Below are 25,876 nucleotides of genomic sequence, written 5' to 3'. Positions count from 1 at the left end.
AGACTGAGGCCTGACGGGCGCTAGGTTGTATGTACTGGGGGGTGGGGGGGCTGGAGAGTGAGGGAGACAAGGCTGTCTGCTTTGGGAGAGTAATGGGGGACTGAGGAATGAAGGGTCAAGGCCGCCGGGGATGAGAGAGGGAATGGGAAAGAGATTAGGAGCTTGTGGTTGTGCTGGGGAGGGCCTGGGGACTGAGGGGTCTGGGTTGCCTGGATTGCCTGTCCTGAGGGTGGAGATAGTAGGGGAGCTGAGGCCTCTGGGCTGTCAGGTATAAAAGAATGCCGAGCTGTATTGGAGGAGGGGTTGAGGACTGAGGGGGCAGGGCTCTGTCTTGGAGAAGGGATGGAGGAAGGGGGATGGGGCCCTGTCAGTGCTGGAGCAAGTGAGGAAGGGGCAGGGCTATCTGATGGGAGGGCTGAGGGGGACATAGGGAGGAGACTGGGGAGAGTACTGTGGGGGTTGAGTGGGAGCAGGGCTGGTCCAAGAGCTAGCCTTGGGCAGGGGTAATGGATGAGGAGGACTGGACTTGACTGTTGGAGGCAGAAGAAGGCAGGGCTGTGCTATGCTCGGAGCCGTGATGGGCTTTCCTCTATGGGAAAGGCATAGAGGACATTGAGGAATAAAAGGGGCAGAAATCTGCTGGAGCAATATGTGAAGGAATTACCATGAGCTGGGAGAGGTGAAAGGTTAAGACTGCTGTGGAGGGTGATGGGGAGAACTGGCTTTGCCAGGAGCAATATTTGGGAAGCTGAGTAGTGAGGGAGCAGAGCTCTGGTGACAGGGAGGTCAGTGTCAGGTGTATTACTGGGGAGTGTCTGGAGGAAGGGATACTTATGGGAGACAAAATCATTATCTGTCAGGTGGGAGTAGAAATAGATTTGTTTTGCTTGGCCCCATAGGACTGAATTAAGAGCCAGCAGATAGAAGTTGCAAAGTGGCCACTTTAGCCCCGAGGAAAGGGAAAAGAAACAATAATAAAAAGTTGCTATTAATAAGAGCTGTCCAAAAGTGGTCTAGGCTGCCTCAGCATGTAGTAGATTCCATTCAGTTGGTCTTCCAGAAAACAAAACAACAACAACAAAAAACCTCAATGACCAAATCTATGTTAATGTCGTAAAGGAGAGAGAAATTCTTATTTAGTTATGGGTTAGACTGGATGGCCTCTGATCCCACCCCAATCTATAGATTGTCCTTTTTGACTTACATTCTGTGATTCTGGGGAAGGAAGGAGAAAGACTAGTAGAACATTAAGGGGATGAAAAGGAGCAAGATACAGTGAATATAGATAATTAATAGGAGTGTCAGGGGTCAGTTCTGTTTTACTGGGGGAGTGGCACTCCTGGCAGAATGAAGATTTATGGTGTGGGAGAAGGGCCTTGAGAGAAGGATCAAGGGTGTGTTTCACCTCTGGGTGGAATGTCTTTCAAAAACTGAGTTACTTGGAGAGACTTTGATAAGCTGAGTGGGGTCTGATGGGCGCACAACTATGCTGAAGTAAGGGAAGTGAGACCTTTCAAGAGCCCTTGTTCTTTCCAAACCTAATGGAGTTTAGTAGGCACCATCAACACCTTTTGTTCCTTTTGTGTCCCTGTCTGGGGTACCTCCTTGAGTGCCATTGTGAAGTAGTGGAAAGAGCACAACTGGAGACTGAAGACCTGGGTTCTAGCCTTCATTCCATCATTTATTAGCTGTGTGACCTTCTAGATGTTACCCAGCCTCTCTAGGCTTCAGTTTACCTTTAAAATGAGGATTATAAGATAGCTGAATGAAGGCAGTGGACTAGATAGTATGGTCTGTTGAGGGCTCTTCCTGGCTTTAGTATTCTGTGAGATCATAGGCAGTAATTTCTTTAGTACCTTGATCTGATTTCCTCTTAAGTCCTTTTTTTTTTTTCAATTCAAGTAGCTCTTAATAAATGTTACTGTCATGTGAAAATAATCTGCTATGCATTAGGGCTTTTAAAAACTCCCTGCTTGCAAAGACTTTACATTTTCTGGGGGGAACAAAAAATGTAAAGAGAAGTTAAACTGGATAATTTGAGGAAGGAGAGAATATTAAACAACTCAAGGGTGCTAGGAAAGGCTTCAGGTAGGAGATGGTACCTGAGTACCTTGAAAGTCACTAAAGCTTCTTCTTGTCTTTCTAAATAAATATAATTTCACTACTACTTACGTGTAAAGCATTGATATGTCTTAAGGTTTTTAAGCATTACTGACATTGTGGAGTTCTACCTACATAGAATATGCTCATATTTTCTTGTCAGTTATACCTAATCTGGCAAGTTTATGTTATATCCTACCTGCTATCTCATGACTAAATTTTTTCAAGTGTTGCTGCCAAAACAGATCATGTGAAAATATTTTACCCTTCCAGAAAGACCACTTGTTTTATCCAGAATTATTTTTATTAACATGTTCTGGTCAAATCTTGTTAAATATGATTAAGATTTGTGTTAGTTACCCTTTTGATTTGTATAACCCTTATCAGGGAGACAGGATTGACAATTCCTTTGAAAACCTTAAAGTATTTTTAGAAATTTTCAAATAGACTATTTGTTAATATAATAAACAACTTTGTGGATATTTTGCAACCTGAGATTGGTTCAGTTCTTTTACTTAGAGGCTAATGGGGAAGAGAGTTCTGATAACAATTCCTAGGTTCCATGTGTTCTGTGCCACTTGTCCTGGGACACAGCACTTGTATCTATCCTATGATTGTCAAAAATGACCTGACCTGGGGGGAAGGAGATGAGGTAGTACTCATAATTTATTCAGAATAACTTGTATCAGGAAAGGAAATGGTTCTAGAAAGAAGCCTTTTTCTATGAACTTGGTCCCAAAGCGTCTTATCCTTCCCAGCAGTGAGATCACTGGACCTTTAGGAGCTACTCTTCCTCAAAAGCCCTAGACTACTACTAGTAGACTTTTATCAATTCTTGTGAGCTGCCTTTGGGCTACTGGGAGTTAGTTAAATCATACCTTTTCATAAAATTTTAAAGCTAATATGGTCCTTTACTCAGGAGGCAGATACTGTATTAGTCTCTATTTTATAGATGGTCCAGATCCCCTGAGGCCACATTGACTTAGAAAAAAAATTTGCCTGTGCTGTATTATATTTTCATTTATATTGTTAAACATTTCCCAGTTACATTTTAATCTGGTCCTGGCCAGCCCTGGGAAATTTTGTGGGCTGCTTACAGTGACATCTCTGGTTTAAATGATTAGCCCAAGGTCACACAACTAATCAATGTCAAAGCTGTTGAACCCAGCAGAGTTCTCCTCACCTTGAGTCTAGAGCATTTACTGGATCACCTTGTTGTAGCCTAACCACCCTAATAACCAGTCATGTTTCTTTCTGTTGTGCTACTTGGAGGGGGAACTATAAGGCAATGAGAGCACTGGAGTTTTTTTTTTTTTTTCTTTAAACAAGAACATCAGAAATCATGAATTCTAATGAATATTGTTCCCTTCAGAGTAGTCAAGTCACCTTGGGAAGCTCCAGGTAGATTCCAATGCTCAAAATCATTTGGGACTTCTCTGTAGGAACTGATTTTAGAGCTTACTGCACATTTTTTTTTTTTGGAACCCTGTTAGTGGGGGCAAGTGTCACCCCTAGAGGAAGGATTTGATTTTTGACAATAGCCAAAAGTTTTTCTTGGCCAAATATAGTGAATAAGGTGGGTGATCATCCTGGGTAATGCTGGTTTGGGCTAAAAAAAAATGAAGCATGACTATAAAATCTTTGATTTCCTTGTCTGGCTCCTTGTGAAGGTGGTTCTCAAAGAGAATTTCTAAATAGCACTTGAGCAAAAGTACAATTCAGGGGATCAATAGTGGTAGTGGAAATAGCCCTAATTATAAGTGTCTTCTCTTTAGATAGTGTTTTATTTTACATTTTTATCTGCTCTCACAACAACTATTGAAGGTAGATAGTACAACTCTTATTATCCCCATTTTACAGATGAGGAAACTGAGGCTCAGGGAGGTGACGTGGCATACAGCTAGTAAGTGGCAGAGCTGGGACTCAGACCCAGGGCTTCTGACTCCATTCCCAGGGTTCTTTCCACTACACTACGGCTGCCTCCAGGTTTGTAGCCTCTCAAGGGGACTACTTTGAAGGGGATAACATTTATTGGATGTGTAAGTTATGGTTTGTTAAACATTAAATCTTATCAAACCTCTAGTATAGTCTTTGATGTTTCTGAGTTGTCGTCTTCCCCATTATTCTGGCACAGGCCTGAGAAAAAGCTTAGATGGTATTTTCCACAACATAGTCTAAAACTTTTCTAACAAAATGATTTCTTCTCCCCAGGCGAGATTTCTATAAGATCCTAGGGGTGCCCCGCAGTGCATCTGTAAAAGATATTAAGAAGGCCTATCGGAAACTGGCTCTTCAGCTTCACCCTGACCGGAATCCCGATGACCCTCGAGCACAAGAGAAGTTCCAAGATCTGGGAGCTGCCTATGAGGTCAGTCAAGAAAATAAATGTGTTGTAGTTATGATAGGCCCAAATAGCTACTCAGAAGTCCCAGCTATTGCTGAGAAAGACTCCATCTCTTAGCTTAGGGAGCTTCTATTTTAAATAGGTCAGATCTTCATTTTTTGGGGGAGAATGAAAGTGAAAAGAAAGATTAAAGCCGAAGTACACATCTTTGGGAATCTGGGATCAGAAAGAACGGCAATCCCCCTGACTTTTCCTCTAACAAAGTCATATCGCTGGTCAAATATGCCACCTCACTGTGTGGTCATTGCTCTCAGGGATCCTTTTTCTCCTCTAGCAAAATGGCATGGGAAGAAGGTTAAGTGAGTTGCCCCTATGATAGAATGAGAAATCTTGAATTCTCCCTTCTTTTTGCTAGAAAGGAGAGAGTGGCAACTTAACATGAAAACTAATCTTGGGGGTAGAACGTCCATAAAAGGGGAAAGTGTTGGTATTACTATCCTTTTTGAGACTTATGCTTTTCTCTAGCTTCAGAGATGGTATTGGCTTCACAGTTACCAATCACAACCTGTTTATGCCTTCATGAGTTGCCATAACCAGAATACTATATGGATGATTCCCCTTCCCCCAAAACTCCCTTATGGTATCACTTTCTGGTAATGAATCTCTCTGACCTTAGGATGGCAGACCAATAATATGGCTGTTGCAATGTCCTTACTCCAGGATCTTCTGGTGTGCTGGGGACCACTTGTTTCTTTTTTTTTTTTTTTTTTCTTTTCCCCTGCATTCAGCTCATATTCCATAAGCCCTTGAAAACCAAGGACTACCCCACACCACATGATAAGGCATTGGAGTAGGTTTTTGGTGGGGATTATCCAGAAAATTGATAAATAAAACAATATAAAATGTTATTCTTTTCCCAAGCTCAGCTGCCAAAAGATTTTCTCTTGCTCTTGATGATTTCAACTGGTATCTGTCTTGTAGTAAGAGCTTTTGCCCTCTCAGGATGCTTCTAGCCCAGGGGTTCCCAAACTTTTTTGGCCTACCGCCCCCTTTCCAGAAAAAATATTACTTAGCTTCCTGGAAATTAATTTTTTAAAAATTTTAATAGCAATTAATAGGAAAGATAAATGCACCTGTGGCCATCACCGCCCCCCTGGATCGCTGCAGCAGGTAGCGCTGACTTTGGGAATCACTGTTCTAGACATTGTATAACCCTATGAATGCACACAATATTTACAGTTGTTGCCATAATTTTCTCTTTCTCATCTCACACCCCCTCTTTCAGACACACCACACATCATCATTGATATCTATCTTCCTTTACTTCTGGTTTTTCCCTTTTTTCTTGGAAGAAAAGATTATTAATAGTTTTGCCCTTCCATCTGCTGATTAGCAGTAGTTAATCACATTAAAATGAGAAAGTTGCATTACATTATTTTCAGAGACATCCATAATAGAAAGCAAATACCCAGTAGCAATAGGAAGAATTTTCAAGAATTTATGGAACCATCAAGGGAATAATACTAGCTAACATTTATAAAAAACTAGGGTTTCAGGGTGCTTCATATCAATTATTTCAGTTAAGGAAATGTGAAACTGCATATAGCAAAGAGATGATGATAGTTTTACATTGGTATCAACAGAATTAGTGGAAAACCTCTGTTATGAGGCAGATCTGGGGGGGCTTTGATGAAAGACTATGAACCATCGTCATCCAAAATGAGAAAATAGGAATTCTTCAGGCACCAGAAGGAAGACTTGCACTAATTTGATCTCTTGCTCAGAATAGAGTTCAGGATCACAATGAGAAGGCCTGAAAGGGAGCTAGAATCTTATCTCCAGTGCCTAAAGGAGTGAGTAGAGGATGACCTATAGGTTGTGAATCCAAGTGACATATACAGAAATAGAAGTTAGGAGGATGAGAGGAAGGTTTGAATGAGGAAAGGTACAAAAAAGAATAATATTCTCTGGCTTAGTAATGCATTTGTTGGGAATAATACCATTTACTTTGTCTTTATCAAATTCTCTATCAGGTTTTTTTGATCATTCTGATTCACTTTTCCTTATATGATCATTGTCAGTGTGAGCTCCATTCTTCTGCTTTTGCCTTTTTTTTAAACTTTTCATTCTTTCATAAAAGTCTTTCCAGTTACTTTATATTCCTTTTAATTGGAGTAGTCTACTCCATTATATTAATATTACTTTTTTTAACCATTTCCCTACTTTTGGACATTTAATTTGCTTTAGTTTTTTCAATTAACATATATTACTACTATTATGAAAATTTCTGAACAGATAGCCCCCCAAAACCCAAAACACTATGAAGCTTATTTTCCAGCAATTGAGTTAGTGAGCTCACAACCTAGCTTTCATCCCCTGCTCCTCACTAGTCCCATATCCCAATCATTCGCCAATTCTTGTTGTTTATAAATTCCCAGGTCTTCCAAATAGGCCCCCTTCTTTTCTCTGACACTGCCACTATCATCCAGGCTCTCATCAACACATGCCTGGACTATTGCAGGAGCCCCATTGACCATTCTCCCTTGAGTGCCTTTAATCCAGTCTGCCCTCCACTAAACTGTCAAGTTGGTCTTCTTAAAATGAGATCTGTCTCCTCTTCCCTTCATTCATTCTACTCCAGTGATTCCCCATTGTCTCCAAGAGCAAATATAAAATCTTCTGTTTGGTTTTCAAAGCCCTCCATAACCTTGCCTTTTGTGCCTTGCCAGGCTGCTTTCTCCCCAATGCACTTGGCAATCTATTGACACTCATTTCCTTGTTCCTCACACTAGACAGTCCACAACTTCTAATTTCAGACACTTTCACATTTTCGCCTCCAGTTTTAGAAGGCATTCTGTCCTCATTTCTGTCTCCTAACTTCTCTGTCTTCTGGTTTCAGCTAAAATCTCACCTGCAAGAAGCCTTTTCCCTGATTCCCCTTAATATTGGTGCCTTCCCTCTCTCTGTTATCCCCTCTGTATCTTGTCTATGTTTTTTTTTTTTTCCTGTATCTTTGTTTGCGTGTTATCTTTTCCATTAGACTGTGAGCTCCTGGAGAGCAGGGACTGCCCACCCCTTTTTTTATATCCCTAGGGCACAATTGGCATGTATTGAATGCTTGTTGACTAACTGGCTGCTCTCCAGAAAGACTATACAGGTAATTCCACTACAGCTTCACAAGCTCACCAACACTGAGTTTCATTGTTATCAAATACTTTTGCCAATTTGAATAGCAAATGGTACCTCCAAGTTATAATTTAAATCTCTGAGTATTAGTGAGTTTGGCATTTTTCAAATGACTGTTAATAATTTGTTTCCTGTTTTGAAAATTTTGAAAAATCCTGATGGCTTGTTTATAGCCATCAACTATTCATCCATTGTTGTCTGGGCATTACTACATTGTGAATGTCAGGTTTTTGGGTCATATTCAAAATGTGCCATTGGGTCTATAATTGGAGTGCTTTGAACTCTGGCTCTAGCAACTTAAATCACAACCCATTTATCCAAGTCTTTTCTTTGTCTTCCCATAAATTCACCACTGTCCTATCCAATATTCTAGTCTAAGACCTTACTTGCATTTTTCTGATATCATAGTCATAATAATGGAGCACAGAGCCCATCCATCAGTTATGCTTTACTTATATGACCACAACATTTTGTTTTTCAATCATACATTTCTTTGATGACACATCTTCCTCCACTTCTTCCCAGTTCCTTATTTGTTCTGGTCTTGCAGCTTGCTTACACCCACCATGCTCATCTCTATCACACTCTGAATGATACCAGTTTCCATTTTGTTGGAATTTGTTGTTACATGATTCATATCCATGTAGTATATTCGTTACAATTTTTTTTTTAATCTTATATGGACTTTTCATTGCCACTACCCAGGAATACAAAGATATTTCTAGGGGTTAAAGTCATTCTCTTCTTCCTCTGCTCCTCTAGATGTACCTCCTTAATTCCATCAGCACTGTCCAGTGTAGCTTGTGGCATGTGGTCATTTCAGATTTCAGGTACATAATATCATAATTGTCACATTCATAAGGAATTGAGATCTAAACTGTATGGTGGATAGAAATCAAAGAGAGTCTTGGGCTATTCAGTTAGTTTGAGATAGCTTTGAAAATACTAACAGAGAGGGCCTGGAAGAAATTACTTGTAAATTATTTTCCCTTCCAGTTTCTAAGGACCCTTTTCTCAGCCACTATCCTTGTGATTACTTTTCTCACTAGTCAATTCTTGCCATTCTTAGTCTCTAGGTACTCAGGCCTTTTCTGTTGGTCCCTGTCCTCTTTGGCTTCTGTTTGAAACTTCTGTCATCCAAATGACCAAGAACCTCACTGACATAGCTAGTAGGATGATTTTATTTGTCTGCCATATATTGTTATAGTCTTAGAGCTTGTGATCCTGATGTTTTCTTTTTGTTTGAAGGTCCCTATTGATAGCATTCACCTAGCATTTATTAAATGTTTGATATGCTCTAGGCACTATGTAGGGAGCTGGGCATACAGAGATAAAAAGAAAATAGCCCCTGACTCCAAGGAGCAGATATTATGTTAGGGAAAACATGAAAGTAATTTAGTGGGAGAATGTATGAGTGCTAACACCTGAGTAAAGGGAGCAGGAAAGTATCACTTCATTTAGGAGGTAGCACTTGATCTGAGCCTTGAGAGGAGTTAGGAATTCCAAGAAGCTCTAAGAAGGAAGAAACATTCTCTAAACCCAAGCCCCTATGCAAAGGCACACAGGTGGGAGACACAGTGGCATATAAGGGGAACTGCCAGTAAGCCAGTTTTCCTAGAGTGGATGGTGTGTGAGGTGCCAAATAAAACAAACCAGGCTAGAAATTGTTGGACCCAGATTTTGAAAGGATTTAAATGTCAGATAGAGGGACAGAGAGGGTTGTATCATATCCTAGTAGCAATACGTTGCTTCTCCTGAATGGGAATATCATGGTCAGATTTGTGTTTTAGGAACATCGGTTTGGCAGCTGGGTGGAGGATAGGTTGGAGATGGGAAATAGTGGAGACAGGGGGACCAGGTAAGAGGCTGTTAGTAGCCTAGATGAGAGTTGATAAGGCCCTGAATCAAGGTGCTTTGTGAATAGAGAGAAAGTAGATGCAAGAGATAACTGGAGGTAAAATCAACATTAGCTAACACTTATATAATGCTTTAAAGATTGGCAAAGCACTTTATAAATAGGATCTCATTTGATCTGGTATTATTATTATCCCCATTTAACAGATGAGTAAGATGAAACAGGTTACATGACTTATCTATAGTCACACAGCCAGTAAATGACCAAGGTCAAGATTTAAACTCTGGTCTTCCTGCCTTCAGATCTAGGGGCTCTCTCCACTACCCCATCCAGCTAGCCATAAAACTTGATGAATATTTTGTTTGTAGGAGAGAGTGGAAAATAGGATTCTTTGTCTCTGGTATTTCAACCCTGGATGTCTCAAAAGACTTTGGTACCCATGAGACATAGAGAAATTAGGAAGTAAAGTAGATTTGGAAAGTATTGAATTTTGGATGTGACAAATTTGAGATGCCTGTCTATCTAGGTGGAGCCATCCAGTAGGCAATGGAAGTCCCAGTATTTGAGTAGTTTTTAACTTGTTTCTAATGGCAGAGAGATACATGACATTATTTAAAATATGAACCATTGCTGACAATTAGGAAGTATCAGAGTCATCTGAAAAGCTAACTGGTCCTTTTTTTAAAAGTCAGAAAGACTCCACAGCTTCCATTCACATCTTTTCCCAGGGTCTCATAGATATTGTCTAACTCAGGACTTAGAATCATAAAATCAGAAAACCTAACTGCTAGACATAACCTTGGAGATTTCCAGTCCAACTCCTTTAATTTTATAGATGAGGAAACTGAGACTTATGAGGAAGGTGACTTGGCCACGGCCACACACAAAGAGCCCAGGTCAGAACAAAGGTCCCTTCTGGTCCAAGAACTCTTTGTCGCTCCATCCTATTACCTCCATCTTTTATCTGAGTTTGCCATTGTTGCCATTTAAGCTCATCACCTTAGTTAACAGAAACTTAAAGTGACTTATATACTATTTGCAGGTGGTAAATTTCTCCATCAGCCTTCCATTTTTGTAGTAAAGTAAATCTGGCTTTGTTAACCTTTGTTCAGAAAAGAAATTGGCTTTCTAAGAACCTTAGTGCAAAGGGAGCTGAGAGAATATTTACTTCAGCACTGGCAGGACTTTGAAAAAAGCCATGCAGGGAAAGTGAGACCTCATTCTACTTTCTTCTAAAATATCCATCAGACCTGCAGCTAAATGAGGGCTCCCTAGGTCTGTGATGGCAAACCCATGCATGCAGAGGGACTCTGGTAGAGCTATTCCCCTTCCCCTCTCCACAGAGCCTGGCAACATTTTTTCACATCACCCACCCCTCTGACCAGTAGCCCAATGGGAGCACTTCCTCCCTTCTCTGGGGTAGGGGGCATGGTGGAATACATGTAGCACTCAGTCTGAGTGAGGCTGGTGATTTGTCCCAAGGTACTTGTAATAGAAGTTTAGGTGAAGGTTACTTTTCATCAGAATTCTCCAGACTGGTATTGGGTTATGTAAATATCATTGTGGATAAAACTAAGGCCAGTTGTTTCAAACTTCTTGTTGTGTCTTTTATCCTTAGGTGCTATCAGATGAGGAGAAACGAAAGCAATATGATGCTTATGGTGAAGAGGGATTGAAAGATGGTCACCAGAGCTCCCATGGTGATATCTTCTCACAGTAAGAAATTTCCTGTCTATAAACTATCCTGCCCGTGGGAATGATTCACATATTCATGACACTGGGAAATTATCTCTACTCTGCTTAGCTTCTGGAATGTATTATCTCTTTAAAAATCAGCCATATAAAACGGAGAAGGAAATTTGACCTACACGTAATTATGACCACTTCCTCCACCTCTACTGTCAATGCATGCCATCTGTGTCAGAAGTGTGGGGATAGTGATTTGCTGAGAAGTGGGAAATAGAGACCTTTATAATCCACCACTTACTGGCTTTTTAGCATTCTGGGTGTGCATTCTTATTGAATAGAACTGTCACATCCCATGACAAGTGGCCCCTTCTTAATCTCTGAAAACCAACCTATACCAACATCACCTAGTGAGATGCACTGGACTGGACAGATGTACCTTCATATAGAGCATGAGACCTACCTATCTACCTCTTGACGAGAGGGGGCAAACTGTCAAATAAAGAGCTTTTAAAGAACTGCAGTGGCTAGGTGCCCAAAGGTGGCCACAACTACTTTTGGGGCTTTGAACTTTGAAAAATAGCACTGAGAGAGGTGTATGTGTTTGTGGGTGTGGTGTTAATTCAAAGGGCTACCCTGTTATGTAAGAAACTTCCTCACACATTAGATACATGTTGCTTTTGCTTATTGATTTACCTTTTAATGGTTTCCATTTCAATGAAGACATTATCTTTGGATTTTGTCTTATATAATGACCCCAAAGAGGAAATGTGACACTCATATTCAATTGTCTCCAGGATGTGAACAATGTAAAGACTAGACAAGTTTATTATTGTCTTTAAAACCCCATAGGGTCCTTATCTGTAATTTTAGATTTAACCATTATCTGTTTGTAAAAAGCCTTTGCTAGTCCTCCTTAATCTTAGTGCCTCCTCTTTGAGATTATTTGCAACTTCTACCTATAGATTTTGTTTATTTACATATTGTCTCTCTGATTAGACTCTGAACTCTTGAGAACAGGAATTGAGTTTTACCTTCCTTTGTATCCCCAGCAATTAGCATGGTATCTGGCACAAGAGGTCATTTCATTAGTAATTGCTGACTGACTAACTGTAGTTGGTCTAAATTTGGATTTTGCCCCCATCCTAATGATTTCATAATTCTCTACAGTTTCTTTGGAGATTTTGGCTTCATGTTTGGAGGAAACCCACGCCAACAGGACAGGAACATTCCAAGAGGAAGTGACATTGTTGTGGACCTAGAAGTCACTTTAGAAGAAGTATATTCAGGAAATTTTGTGGAAGTAAGTTGAAAAGAATGGCTACCCAAATAGGCCTCAGAATTTGCTGATGCTACCAAGAAAAGTTCTTGAAACCTTTCTTGTCCTCAACATCTTTTTTTTTTTTTTTTTAAACCCTCACCTTCCATCTTGGAATTAATACTGTGTATTGGTTCCAAGGCAGAAGAGTGGTAAGGTTAGGCATTGGGGGTTAAGTAACTTGCTCAGGGTCACACAGCTAGGATGTGTCTAAGGCCATATTTGAACCCAGGACCTCCCATCTCTAGGCCTGACTCTCAGTCCATTGAGCTACCTAGCTTCCCCCTTGATATCTTTCTTGAAAATTTTTTTTTGTTGTTAAGAAAAACCTTCTTTGGCACATAATGCAGTTATTTTATCTCTGAGGGAAGAGAACTATTAGGATCATCATTGTGGTAACAAGGATGGGTAGCTCTGTCATAGGTAACTAACTGGATGGCAGGAATCTCTTTTTCTGGCAGCCTTAAGATACAGGAGGCTTCAAAACAACCCTTTAGGTTTGGAAGAAGGCCTGTCATCAAATAGTAGGCAAGTGGACCTCACCAAAATGGTGGCATCAGATTCTATTTTAAATATTCTATTGGAGTTTGTGATTTAAATGATTGTATTCTTAGTCCTTTTAGAAAGGAAATAATTTCTTTACTTTTCTATAAACCTACATTTTCACATGTTTGGACTGCTTGCAAATGGTAGTTTCTCTAAGCATGTGTCACCATTCTGTCCAAGTCTTTGCTTCTCAGTTGAGTACTTAACTAATTTAAAAAAAAGTTAATAAAAAATGAAGTTCTTCATTCTTGAAGGGGTTATACTCCCTTTTCAAAAAAATGGGCCTTATATTTCTTCTTACATATTAAAATTTGAGACTGGAGATGGTGAGAAGGAGAGACTTCCACATGTAGAATTCTAAAAAGAATTCATGAATTCTTTTTTTTTTTTTTTTAACCCTTAACTTCTGTGTATTGACTTATAGGTGGAAGAGTGGTAAGGGTGGGCAATGGGGGTCAAGTGACTTGCCCGGGGTCACACAGCTGGGAAATGGCTGAGGCCGGGTTTGAACCCAGGACCTCCTGTCTCTAGGCCTGACTCTCACTCCACTGAGCTACCCAGCTGCCCCCTAGAATTCATGAATTCTTGAGGATGACCTTGAGGTTAGTTCTAGAAGCTGTTACTTACTGGGACAATTGTCAGAGCTGTCCAGGGTAAAGCCTAAACATTTTCATGTCTAAGATCTTTTCATAGTTATACAGATTTCAAAGGGCTTTTGTGTATATTATCTGATTATACCTTCTGATGTTGTAGGCAACTCAGTTATTGCTAGCCCATTTTTATAGATGGGTAAACTAAGACTCTGAGAAATTGTTGACCTTATTAACCTAAGGCTGCTTAGCTTGTCAGGGGCAGAGTCAGCACTGGAAATCAAGTCTTCTGATTTGTATTCAGTATTTTCTCTACTGCCGCACACTAGTTCCCTTCTTGACATTATCACTTAGAGAATTTATCTCTGCAGCTAAAAATTATAGCTATTAGTGTAATCACAGCCTTTTTCAAAGTGAGCCTTATTCCTTTCCACCTCCCTCCCACTTTGAAAGTTGTGATATTTGAGTCTTTGCTTCATTTCTGTTTCAGGTTTGATAAGGTTCTGAGGGCTTTGAGTTTTATAAGGGATTATAGTGGTAGGAATTTGGTTTAGGATTAGGTGCAGTATAGAGAGTGCTGGGCCTGAAATCAGAAAGACCTAAGTTCAAATTTACCCTCAGACATTTAACTTATAGATGTATGACCCTGAATAAGCCACTTAACCTCTATTTACCTCAGTTCCTGAACTGTGAAATGAAGATAACAAAGCCCTTCCCTCCCAGGGGGTGGAGAGAGGATCAAATATGATAATCTTCACACAGTGCCTGGCACATAGTAGGTGCTTAATAAATGCTTATTTGCTTCATTCTTGTATACATCACTGAGGCAGCTAAGTATTATTTCAATTAGTGCATGAAACCCAGGAGCAGTGGGCTAAAACAAAGAGTCTTGAGGGCTGTCTGACCCCACCTTTGTCTTTTGTAGGTGGTTAGAAATAAACCTGTGGCCCGGCAGGCACCTGGCAAACGGAAATGCAATTGCCGACAAGAGATGAGGACAACACAACTGGGGCCAGGGCGCTTCCAGATGACCCAGGAAGTGGTCTGCGATGAGTGTCCCAATGTCAAGTAAGAGCTGGTGAACTTGACCATTGACTTCACTTTGAATTTCAGTTCTTGACTCTGGACTTTTATCCCATCTGCATCTCGGAATTGATCCCTGCTCACTGAGAGTCATTTCTTGTAACAAAGATTTAAAGAGAGAAAATAAAACTGGCCAACAAGTCATTGGAGTCTGACAGTGAAGGCAGTATCCCACACTGATAGTCCCCATGAGAGTAAAGAAGGGAGAGATGCATATTCTCAAATTTCTTCTTTTCAACTAAACATGATCATTGTCAATCACCAAACATTTATTATGTGTCTACTTTATGCCAAGCACTGTGCTGAGTGCTGGAGATACCACAAAAGCCCAAAACTATGGCCTCTGTCCTTAAGGAGCTCACCCTCACATGGCCAAAGCATGCAAACAACTGCCTATGTGATATGTAGCTTGTAAATAGAAAGGAAACTCCATGGGAAGGCACTGTCTTTAGAGGAGAGGAGGAAACTGGACAAGGCCTCTCTAAAGGGGAGATTTGAGCTGAGTCTTTCAGGAAGCCAGGTGGCAGAATTGGGGTGGGAAAGCATTCCAGAAATAGGGGAGAATCAGTGACAATGTACAGAGTTTGGAGATAGAGTGTTTTGTAAGAGAACACAAGAAGGCTATGTTGGTGGACCATAGCGTAAATCAAGGGGAGTCAAGTGTAAGTAGACTGAAAAGGAAAGAAAAGGCCAGTCTAAGAAGGGCTTTAAAAGCCAAATAGATGCTTCTCTATTTGCCCCAATGGGATATTGGAGCTGCTGGAAATTATTGATTGGGGTGTTCACAGGGTCAGACCTATGCTTTAGGAAGGTCACATTGATACTTAAGTAGATGATAGGCTGGAGTAGGGAAGATACTTAGGGCAGGCAAATCCACCAAAAGGTAGGAGTAGAGGGGAGTTTGCACCAGAACAGTCACTATGCAAGTGGGGAAAAGGAAACATCAACAAGAGAAATGTGAAGCTAGAAACAAGAACGAGAGTGAGAGAAGAGTAGAGGAAGATTCCCTAGATTGGGAAACTCAGGTGACTGGGAAGATGGTAAGTTCTGTTTTGGACATGTTGAGTTTGAGATGCCTGTTCATATGAGACTGGAGGTTGGGAAAAAGAATATGAGGTGAGGGCTGGTTTTTATGGATTTGAAAATTACCTGCATATATAATTGAACCCTTGGACCCTGCTGAAATCATCCAAAAGGAGAGTATAAAATGGGAATGAAGTAGAAGGAGAAAATCAGTAAAGGTTATTCTGAAGAGTTCAGACACATAAGAGAACGAGGATATAGCAGTGTCCTAAACACCTAAAAAGGAAAAAGAAGACAGAGTCTGACAGTGTTAAAAGGCTGCCCAGTGGCTGGGAAGGGTAAAAAAAAGAGAGAGAGAAAGAGAAAAGGCTGTTTATTTGTCAATTAAGAGATCATTGGTAACTTGGGAGGGAGCAGTTTCAAAATGAATGAAGATGTAGGAAGTCAGATTGCATAATTTAGAATGGAGCAAGAGGAGATGATCTGAAGGCACAGATTATAAACAGCTTTCCTCCGGAATTCATTTAAGAAGGGGGAGTAGAATTATAGAGAGATTTTAGATAACATGGATTATAGAGACTCTAAGAAGAGAGAGACACACACACTCATACACTCACACTCACACTCTGTTGATGATATAATTATAACTTCTGCTTTTTAAAATTCACTCCTTGAATAGTAAATTTTGTTCTAGCTCTTCATTTTTATTCTGTGTATGTCTTTGTCTTTTGGATATAAGTAAGGTATTGTAAGATTTGTTTTCTTATCTAATGCCACTTTTTCATATTGTTGGATTATTTAGTCCATTCACATTTTAAATTATGAGTTAAGCTTTTATCTTCCTCCATTTGATTCTAATGTTGCACACATACTCCCTTCTGTAAAGACAGTTCTCTGTTCATTTATTTTAGCTTAATCTACTTTAAGGTAACCCTTTTGCCACTGACTTTTTTTTCTCTTGTTCTTTCTTACCCTTTTGCCCAGTTTTGAAGTTTTGCTTCACCTATTTGATCCTTTTTCTTTCTTCCTTTATCTAATTCCTCCCCTCTTTTTATTCCTTGAAGTTAAGTGCTTGGTTTTTCTTTAAACTCTTATCATCTGTCTTAGAATCAGTACTGAAAATTAGTTCCAAGGCAAGCTAAAAAGTATCTGAGGCCATATTTGAACCCAAGATCCCCTCTCTCCAGACTTGGCTCTCTATCCACTGAACTACCTAGCTGCCCCCCTCTCAGTTAAGTAGTTAAATAAGCTCTCCTTTCCTCTCCTCCACCTCAGCTTGTTTTGTTTGTTATTTTAAATTATACTTTCTTTGCCTTTTTTCTAAAAAGGATTTATTTTTCTCATTATCTTTATTGTTTCTCTTTCTATTCTATATTTGGATTCTTTGATTCTTCATAATCCTTATACTTATTTATTCCTTCTTTAATCTCTGTTTTCCTCATAGAATTTTAGCTTTTAAGGTACCTATTTTATATTTCCTCTTATGAACAGTTTCTGTGTTATTGCCTTATAGATCTTGCCCCTCAATCCCCTTTGTCTGCTATGCTTTACTCTTAGAAGAACCAATTCCTGCAGGTGATAGAGAAGATAGAAGTAGTGCCCAATGGTAGAAATTTTCCTGTTTTCATGATTGTATTATTCATCCCTATCCCTTGTCCTCTTCAGTTTCTTCTCTTTTTTCCACTTGCCATGAAATCTCCTAATCTGTACCCTCTTACTCTTTTGGGTGTCAGTTGCTCCCAGAATCTCTGATTTTCCCTTCTTCTGAGATTGTAGGAATGGTCTTTAAGCACTAAATTCCTGCAGATTATGCCACTTTAAGATCCTCACCTCTCATTACAGAGTATTTCTTTCTCTCATGGGACCATTCTTTAGTAGGAAGTTTTCATACCACTGAAGCAAGCTTTTCCTTTCTTTCCTCTTATTTCAGCCCCCCCCACACACACACACACACATCCAATTTGCTTCCTTACCTATTCTTTTGTAGATCTTTTTTCTGAAAAACTACCAGACTTTATTTCTTTTCATTGTTAACTTTTGAATTAAGTAAGGCACATTACATATTCCTCTCTTATCTTTTAATGCTTTATGCTAAAGATCAAATTTTTTCCCACTTGAGGTCTTTAATAAATTCAGCCTTTTTTCCTGTTATATTTCCCTATTGTTCTTTTTCTGACTCCTCCCTCTTTGGTAGTGGTTTCCTTGCTAGACTTCAAGAATATCTTGGCCTCTCTACTGAGCAGTTCACATTTCAACAGCCTAGCTCCTAGCCCCAGGTGACTTCTGGGGAGACAAAACTGGCCTCATATGGATACCAGTCTCCTTTCCCCCAAGCTGATGTCTTTCTCCAGTTAATTCTTCTCCTCAGTTTTCTGATTATAATTGCAGCCCAGAGTGCTGTCACACTGTAGTCCTGGCCACAGCACGCATGTAGGTTGGTTTTTGCATCTGCCAGAGCCTGGATAGCCATCAAGTGAGAGAATGCTAAATGAGCATGTTAGTGATTTGCTTCCTCAGCTGTTAGTTCATCAGGTTTTTTACCTCATCCTGGCTTTTTATGTCTTAGAGCACAGAGACAACTGAAACTTTCTCCTGTTTTTATCAAAAATGCCTTGAGATCATTTTCACACACAAAATTGAAGAGGAGAAAAGCATATGAGTTATTGAAGCCCTCTTTATCACCTTTTCTAAGTAATAACATTCTCTAGGATTTTTGCATTTTTTTATCTTTATCTCCCCAAGATGTCTTCTAAAAGGACCTCATATGGCTATGAAGATTGTGCACTTGGTCTGGTCAGTCATTTCTGGTGTCATCTTCTTAAAGTGTCGTTTCTTCTCTAAAGTAGTCACAAGATTCAGTGAGATATTGTCTGTAAAATCCTTTCTAAATCTGAAAGCAGGAGCACATAAGTGGCAGTTGTTATGTCCTCATGTGGTGGCAGATTGTGGGTTGATGTGGGAGGCTCCACTGGCATTCACAAGCAAAACTGATTACTTTAGAAATGAAGAGAAATCTGTTTGAAGGATGGTATCCTTATGTGTCTCAATGGAGGTTTCAGAACCATTAACTTTGCAGTTATTTGAGTAGCTGAGATGGAATGGTTTTGTTTCAGCTTAGGGCAGTTCTTTGAGAGGCTGGGATTTGAGGTGGTGTAATGGAAGAAGAAGATAGAGATGGCTGGTAGCTCCTTTTAAGGCTGGCATCATGGCATATATTGAGAGCTTTCTCTCTTGGCATGAGTGCACAGGACTGTTAAGTGAACAGTGCTGGTTTTCCAGTAGAGGAGCTCCTGCTAATCAGTTCTAGAACCACAGAGCTCTTCCCTATGTGATCCCTTGTCTATTTGACTTGTTTTAAAAACTCTTACCTTCTGTCTTAGAATTAATACTGTGTATTGGTTCCAAAGCAGAAGAGTGACAAGGAATATAGACAATGGACATTAAGTGACTTGCCCAGGATCACATGGCTTTGAAGTGTCTAAGGCCAGACTTGAACCTAAGACCTCTCATCTTGAGGCATGGCTCTCAATCTACTGAGCCACCTACTGCTTCTGGTTCCTCGTCTTTAAATTTTAAATTCTTTTCCATTTCAGATTGGTGAATGAAGAGCGAACTCTGGAGGTGGAAATAGAGCCAGGGGTGAGAGATAGCATGGAGTATCCCTTCATTGGAGAAGGTGAAAACTTTAATGTCATATTTTCTTAGGGCTTTTCTTCTCTTTCTCTCTCTNTCTCTCTGTCTCTCTGTCTCTCTGTCTCTCTGTCTCTCTGTCTCTCTGTCTCTCTGTCTTGTTATTTGGCAGTTTCTCCAGGTCTTTATCCTGATGGCTTAGAAAAACACCTTGCTCTCTTCAATTTTTTTTTAGGATATAAGTCCTCTGATAGTCATAGTTATTTAACTAAGTACTAGTCTCGGGGTTTATCCTTTTAGCATAATAGACAAAAGAAGCCCTTGTGTGTTGTCAGAGACTTTCTAGATTTAGAGCTTAGAAAAACATGAGTTCTAATGAGAGTTTTTATTAAAAAGACACACATCCATAACTGATAGCAACACAATTTGTGCTTTCAGTTTCTTTTTTTTTCCAAGAAATGTTCAATTATTGGGGGAAATGACACAAGCAGATATAAAATAGAACAATGCAATATAATTCATAATTAAATTCTTTTTTTAATTACCTATGGATTTCTTTTTAAAAAAATTTTCCAATAAATTTTTATTGGAAAATAAATTTTTTTCAGTTACAAATGGAAACAATTTTTAACAACTGTTTTCTGACATTTTAGGATTCAGATTTTCTCCCTCCTTCCCCTTCCCCCTTCCAAGGCAGCAAATAGTCTGAGATACGTTATATCAGTGCTTTCATGCAATACATATTTCCATATTGTTCTTGTTGTGATAAGAAGACACATATCACACTTATAACAAAAAAAAATTCATCAAGAAAATAAAGGGGAAGATGGCCTATGTGCTTTAAGTTTCTAGCATTGAACTTAAAAACCCTAAACAGGACAAATGTTTGTGACAACATTTATATTTTATCATTTCAGTGGAGTTACTTTTCAAACTATTTATGAAATTGGAAGAATTCTTTAGTAAGTTTCCTGGAGCGTCTGGTGTATACATTAAAGAGCCTCAAGGTTGCTGTTTCCAGATCAATAGAGCTTGCTTCTCAGCTGTATTTAATAGATGCTAGTTAGGGCTGGCAGAAAGGATTTTTGCCAAACACTTTCAGGGCTTCTGCTTTTGTGATTTCTTAGATATTGACATGCATTAATCTATAACTTTCTGCCCTAGGTGAACCACATGTGGATGGGGAACCTGGAGATTTGCGTTTCCGGATTAAAGTTCTCAAGTAAGTGGTGTGGTCTCAGTCATATCTAAATTTCTTTAACACACACACACATATATGAATATATACATGTAAGTAACCTTTCCACTTCCAGGGGTTGGGGTACAGTACCAACGCAATCTGAAAATTTGGGGTAAAGTTTTTTCTCACTCTTTTCATACCGCAGGAGTCTAAATTTTTTCCTTTTCTGTGAAGTATTTATAGTGCCTTATAAAATTTGGGTTAAGTATTTGGTCAGAAGCTATATAGTTGTTTTTTTTTTAAACCTTTACCTTCCATCTTAGAATCAATTCTGTGGATTGGTTCCAAGACAGAAGAGCTTTAAAGCCTAGACAATGGAGGTTAAATGACTTGCCTAGGATCACATAGCTAGGGAGTGTCTGAGGCTAGATTTGAACCCAGGACCTCTGGTCTCTAAGCCTGGCTCTTGATCCAATGAGTCACTTGGTTGCCCCTGGCTGTGTAGTTTCCGATCTTTCTCTCATTTTCTGGCCTTGTGTTGTCTGTGGCTTCTGCAAAACTCCCCAAAATTTATTATGCAGATCTGTAATATATTGAAACCTCAATAGGGAAAGTTGTGATTTGAGAAAGTCATTGCTAATATTTAAAGCAGGGCTAAATATGTCAGTTTTATACCTTGATCAAACATTTCAGAAGTCAGTAAATGAGAATTGAACTAGATAAATCTCTCTTTCCTCTTGGAGCTGGGGGCAGGGGGTAAAAAATAAACATGAAAGAAAAATTTGGTCCGATTTAAAAATTGCATTTTGCATTGCTGGTGGAGTTGTGAACTGATCCAACCATTCTGGAGGGCATTTTGGAATTATGCTCAAAGGGCTATTAAAACAGTGCATACTGTTTGATCCAGTAATAACACTATTAGGTCTGAATCCCAAAAATATAAAAAGAAAATGGGAAAGGGCCTACTTGTTAAAAAATATTTATAGCCGCTCTTTTTATGTAGCAAAGAATTGGAAATTGAAGTGATGTCCATCAATTCAAATGACTGAACAAACTATGGTATGGTTATGGAATACTATTGTTCCAAAAGAAATGATGAATGGGATTATTTCAGAAAAAGCTAGAAAGACCTACATGAACTGATAGAGTGAAATAAGCAGAAGTATGAGAACATTATACACACTAACTGCAGTGTTGTTGAATGATTAACTGTGATAGACTTAGTTACTCTCAGCATTACGATAATCTAGGGCTATTTGGATGGGCTCATGACAAAGAATTCTATCCACCTCCAGAGAAAAAACTGTTGGGAGTAGGAATGCAGATGAAAGCATACAATTTTTCACTTCTTTATTTGGGTTTATATTGGGGGGATTTTAGTTTTATAAGATTATTCACTTACAGAAAGGAATAAAAATTTAAAATTGCATTATGTATATGAAAAATTAGAAGGAGGAGACATTAATGTAAAGGGCAGTAATGCAATGAAGATTAGGAAGAACTCTTTATATTATCTTTAAGAAATTATACCAAAGAATGGAATTAAGGCCACAGTGGCTAGGATCATTCAAGAAAAGGGATTGGAACCCAAGTAGGCAGATCTAACTCAGCACATTTAGGTGTTTGGTGTCCACTAGGAAATGCCTAATAAAACATTTAATTTAGAAAAAAGAGTGGACAAATGTGATAGACATTTCCACAGAAAAATTGACCTTTACTTTGAATGTGACCAGAATGAGACAAGGAAAGAAGAGTGTCCCAGCCGAGGCCTGAGCCAGGAGGCTATACCATGATGGAAGTGAGGGGTTGGACATCAGAGGCCTGCAAGTTCTTACAGCTCTATCCAGTCCTTAGTGGGCAGCAGCCTAAACCAATCAAGGCAAAGAGAAGCCTGGATAGAAGGATCTCTGGAAATAGAATTGTTCCTTGCCTTAATGAGAAAAGCTTCCTAATTCTGTTCCAAGGCCCAAACCCTTCTTGGAAGCCCCATCTCTGCTCTTGTTTACTCTGCAGGCACCCTGTGTTTGAGAGACGAGGAGATGATTTATACACAAATGTGACAATCTCCCTGGTGGAGTCATTGATAGGCTTTGAGATGGATATCCAGCACCTGGACGGCCACAAGGTAAGACCACCAGACTTGGTATCTGCCTGTTCTACCTCCCTTAGCCTCTGTACAATTGAATTCACATAAAAAAAACCAACCATTGAAAAGCTTTATCCAGTGACATTGCTAATCCATTGCTTAGAAAATTAACAGTCAGTGAGATCATATATTTTCTCCTCAATTTGGAGACATTCTCCTTTCATCTCCCCCCATGATTATTTTCCTTGCTTCTTCATTTTCTCCTTCTGTTCTGAATGAGGACATGAGCTGGCTGGTATTGCAGGCAGCTGCTGGATGGGGCTTGGACCATAGTTCTGCTCTCTTACGACCCTCTCTGTTTTTCAGGTTCACGTTGCCCGGGATAAGATCACCAGGCCTGGAGCTAAGCTATGGAAAAAGGGAGAAGGACTGCCAAGCTTTGACAACAACAACATCAGGGGCTCTCTCATCATCACCTTTGATGTTGAATTTCCAAAGGAGCAGTTTACAGAGCAACAGAGGGAAGGTAGGTGCTCTCCCCAGCCTGGGTCTTGAGCAGAAAAGACAGATCTTGGCCCTATTGACTAGTGACAGCTGCTAACGCCTGCAGGAGGAGGTGACCCACAGCGGAGGGCACCATGGCTAGGCCCCAGCTTCTCTGCTGCTTGGCCACATGGTCTTGAGGGATTCACTTCTTCTTTTGGTCTGTTCCTCCTTTTCAAAAGCATGAATACTATTTACACCAGGACACATGAGGGAAATGCTTCATGAACCTTAAAAGGGTATAGAAAGATGAGCTCTTTTTACATATTAGTGAGGCTAGAGAGCTGGGGAAGGGGCAGAGTCAGGAGGGGAAAGTCTGCCATCGGTCCATTATGCCAGTTGTAACAAAGGATTACATCCTATGCCTCAGAAGGTCAATGATGGGCTAATTATACAGAAACTATTTAGCCCAGAAGGAAAGGGAGGCCTGAGAGCAATGGAAGGCAGGAGGAAGGATGGCAGGTAAGTAACAGGGCCTTGTCCAAATGGGTCCCCTCTGCTCACTCTGTGTCTGTGGCTCTGTCACCCACATGGGCCACTCCTCAGCCCCAGGATGGGGAGATGGGCTTATCCTCACTCTTCTTGTCCATTCTCTATGGGCCCTTTCTCCTTCCAAGAGTCTGAAATGGGGATGATTCAATAACTGATAATGTCCCCTCCAGCAAGCAGCTGCTAGCTCACACAAGCCCCAGGGCTCACCCTTTCCACTAATCAGACCATTCCTCATTCTTTTTTTCTGTCAGGTATCAAACAGCTGCTGGAGCAGGAATCAGTGCAGAAGATCTACAATGGACTGCAAGGATATTAAGTGGATAAAATTGGACTTTAACACGATAAATGGATCAGAGATATTTATTATCTGCAGGTGTGCTTTTTGTAAAAGACATACAAGATTTTGTTTTCTAATGACCTTCATGGATGGGAAAGTTTGCATTTGTCCATTTACAATCAGAAAAGGAGTGAGGAAACTGATTGACTGAAAGATTAACTCTTACCTCTCCTTTTGAGGAGCCAATGCCTGGTGCTCTCTACAGAGTTCTGGAACCTGAAACAGTAACAGCCGGCAGTGACTTGGAAGCTATGGAAAAGCATCTTCAGGACGTGGGGTGGTGGTTAGCCGTTTTACTCAAAGTTTCAAGTGGAGAGGTCTGTTTTTAAATACATTTGGTTGTTACTTTTTTCTCGTTTCTTGTCTTTTGTTCTAGTGATACACTTCCCGTTCTCCCTTTGTTTTCCCTTTTTCCTCTTTATATTTTACCCTTTTGAGTCACTTGGACTTTTTCCTTGTCAGAAGAATGAAGGAAACAGACATCCAGGAGAATGATGGGAATTCATTTTCCACACCCACTTCTGGTGAGCTAACTTAGAAATGGGTTTGAAATTCCTGACTAGACTCTGGAAATTCAAAAAGAAGGTGCAGGTGGCGCCACAAGGTCAAACTCTCGTGTGCCTCTGAGGAGCAGTGGGCTCCCTTGTGGTGATTTGGAAGTAAACATTTTACATTAGAAAGGAATGGCCTTTTCTGTCTTCTACAGTTTGTACAAGAGAAATGACTCCCTCCCATCCACCTAGCTGTACTTAAAGCGCATAATCCTTATGTGAGCTGTTGTGAGGGCAGAGCATTTGTTCCCATTTGCCAACCATGAATTTAGAAGAGACTGAGGGTTTGTGGGAGTTAAGAGATAGTATTTCAGGGCCCAGGAAGGAAATTCCTACCTTCCCTTTGGACAGACCCATGTGGGATTCCTCTACTGAAGGGGTTTGCAGTTTTCATCTTTGCCGCCAGGGGGCTCCCCCAGTGACCAGGGCCAAACAGCTCTGGCTGCTCCCCAGAGCCAGGGACAGGCTCAGTCTTGGGCCATCCTTTGATGACATGACACTCCTCTGCCAATTAGTAGTGACCAGCAAGAAAGGGGAAGGGGGGAGGTTTCCATGGAGAGGAAGTATTTACATTTATTTGTATGTCTCTTTTGGCTCTGCCTTTCCTTGAAGAAGTGTTTAGAGTTAAATTGAAAGGGAAAAATAGTTGGCCTGTGACTTTGCAATTTAGGGAAGTTAAATCATCAATTGGGCAGGGACAGCAGGGCTCCTATTTCTTTTTGATTAGACTTGTTCCCTCCTGGGTATGGGTAGGGACCTCATGAGGAAGCTCCTTTCCCCCATCCGGTCAGTACTTCCTCAGCGAGCGTTTGTTCAGGCTGGGTACCGAGGACTAGAAAGAAAAACGGAATACTGCTGCCTTCAAGGAGCTTCTATTCTATTGGTAGAGACGGCATACAATATATAAGCAAGAGTGTGCTAAAACTAGCTCAAATGGGCTCAAGAGCACTCGCTGCTGGTTGAATTTTCAGTACAAGCATTTATACCTTGCAAAGCAGTAAATGCTACAAATTAAGACTTGATTTATTGTTTTGTTGATGGTCCAGACTTGAGAGGGTGATAAAGAAAATGTTTATAATGCAGATTAAACTTAAAAATATGTAAGATTTGCCAGCATATGTATATCTGTACAAAATAAAAAAGAGAGGAAGAACATGGAATGTTGAAGTTAGCCTTGAAACTGAGAAGATTTGGGTTTGGAAAGTTTTCCTGGTTCTGATTGTTGTATAAGACGCTCCCAGTGCTCTGGGCAGTTTCGGAGAAAGTGTTGATCCAAATTGATAAGAGGGGGTTTCCTCCCTGGAGTTCTTTATCACTGTGGGGCCT

The 25,876-nt window shown here is 40.1% G+C and overlaps 1 protein-coding gene across 1 annotated transcript in view; it reads left to right on the top strand.

Annotated features, from left to right (window-relative positions):
- DNAJB11 (DnaJ heat shock protein family (Hsp40) member B11) overlaps nucleotides 1-24,349 on the top strand; it is a 39,581-nt gene extending 15,232 nt beyond the window's left edge. Inside the window, exons 2-10 of the mRNA XM_044676484.1 lie at nucleotides 4,312-4,468; nucleotides 11,104-11,201; nucleotides 12,342-12,474; nucleotides 14,551-14,693; nucleotides 19,325-19,407; nucleotides 20,526-20,583; nucleotides 22,555-22,666; nucleotides 22,994-23,153; nucleotides 23,914-24,349. Coding sequence (XP_044532419.1) covers nucleotides 4,312-4,468; nucleotides 11,104-11,201; nucleotides 12,342-12,474; nucleotides 14,551-14,693; nucleotides 19,325-19,407; nucleotides 20,526-20,583; nucleotides 22,555-22,666; nucleotides 22,994-23,153; nucleotides 23,914-23,978 — 1,009 coding nt within the window. The 3' untranslated portion in view covers nucleotides 23,979-24,349. The remainder of the gene's footprint in view (nucleotides 1-4,311; nucleotides 4,469-11,103; nucleotides 11,202-12,341; nucleotides 12,475-14,550; nucleotides 14,694-19,324; nucleotides 19,408-20,525; nucleotides 20,584-22,554; nucleotides 22,667-22,993; nucleotides 23,154-23,913) is intronic.
- The last annotated feature ends 1,527 nt before the right edge of the window (nucleotides 24,350-25,876 follow it).

This window comes from Gracilinanus agilis, chromosome 4 (genome assembly GCF_016433145.1).
Source record: "Gracilinanus agilis isolate LMUSP501 chromosome 4, AgileGrace, whole genome shotgun sequence".
NCBI lineage: Eukaryota > Metazoa > Chordata > Mammalia > Didelphimorphia > Didelphidae > Gracilinanus > Gracilinanus agilis.
This window is presented reverse-complemented; position numbering and strand designations above follow the sequence as displayed.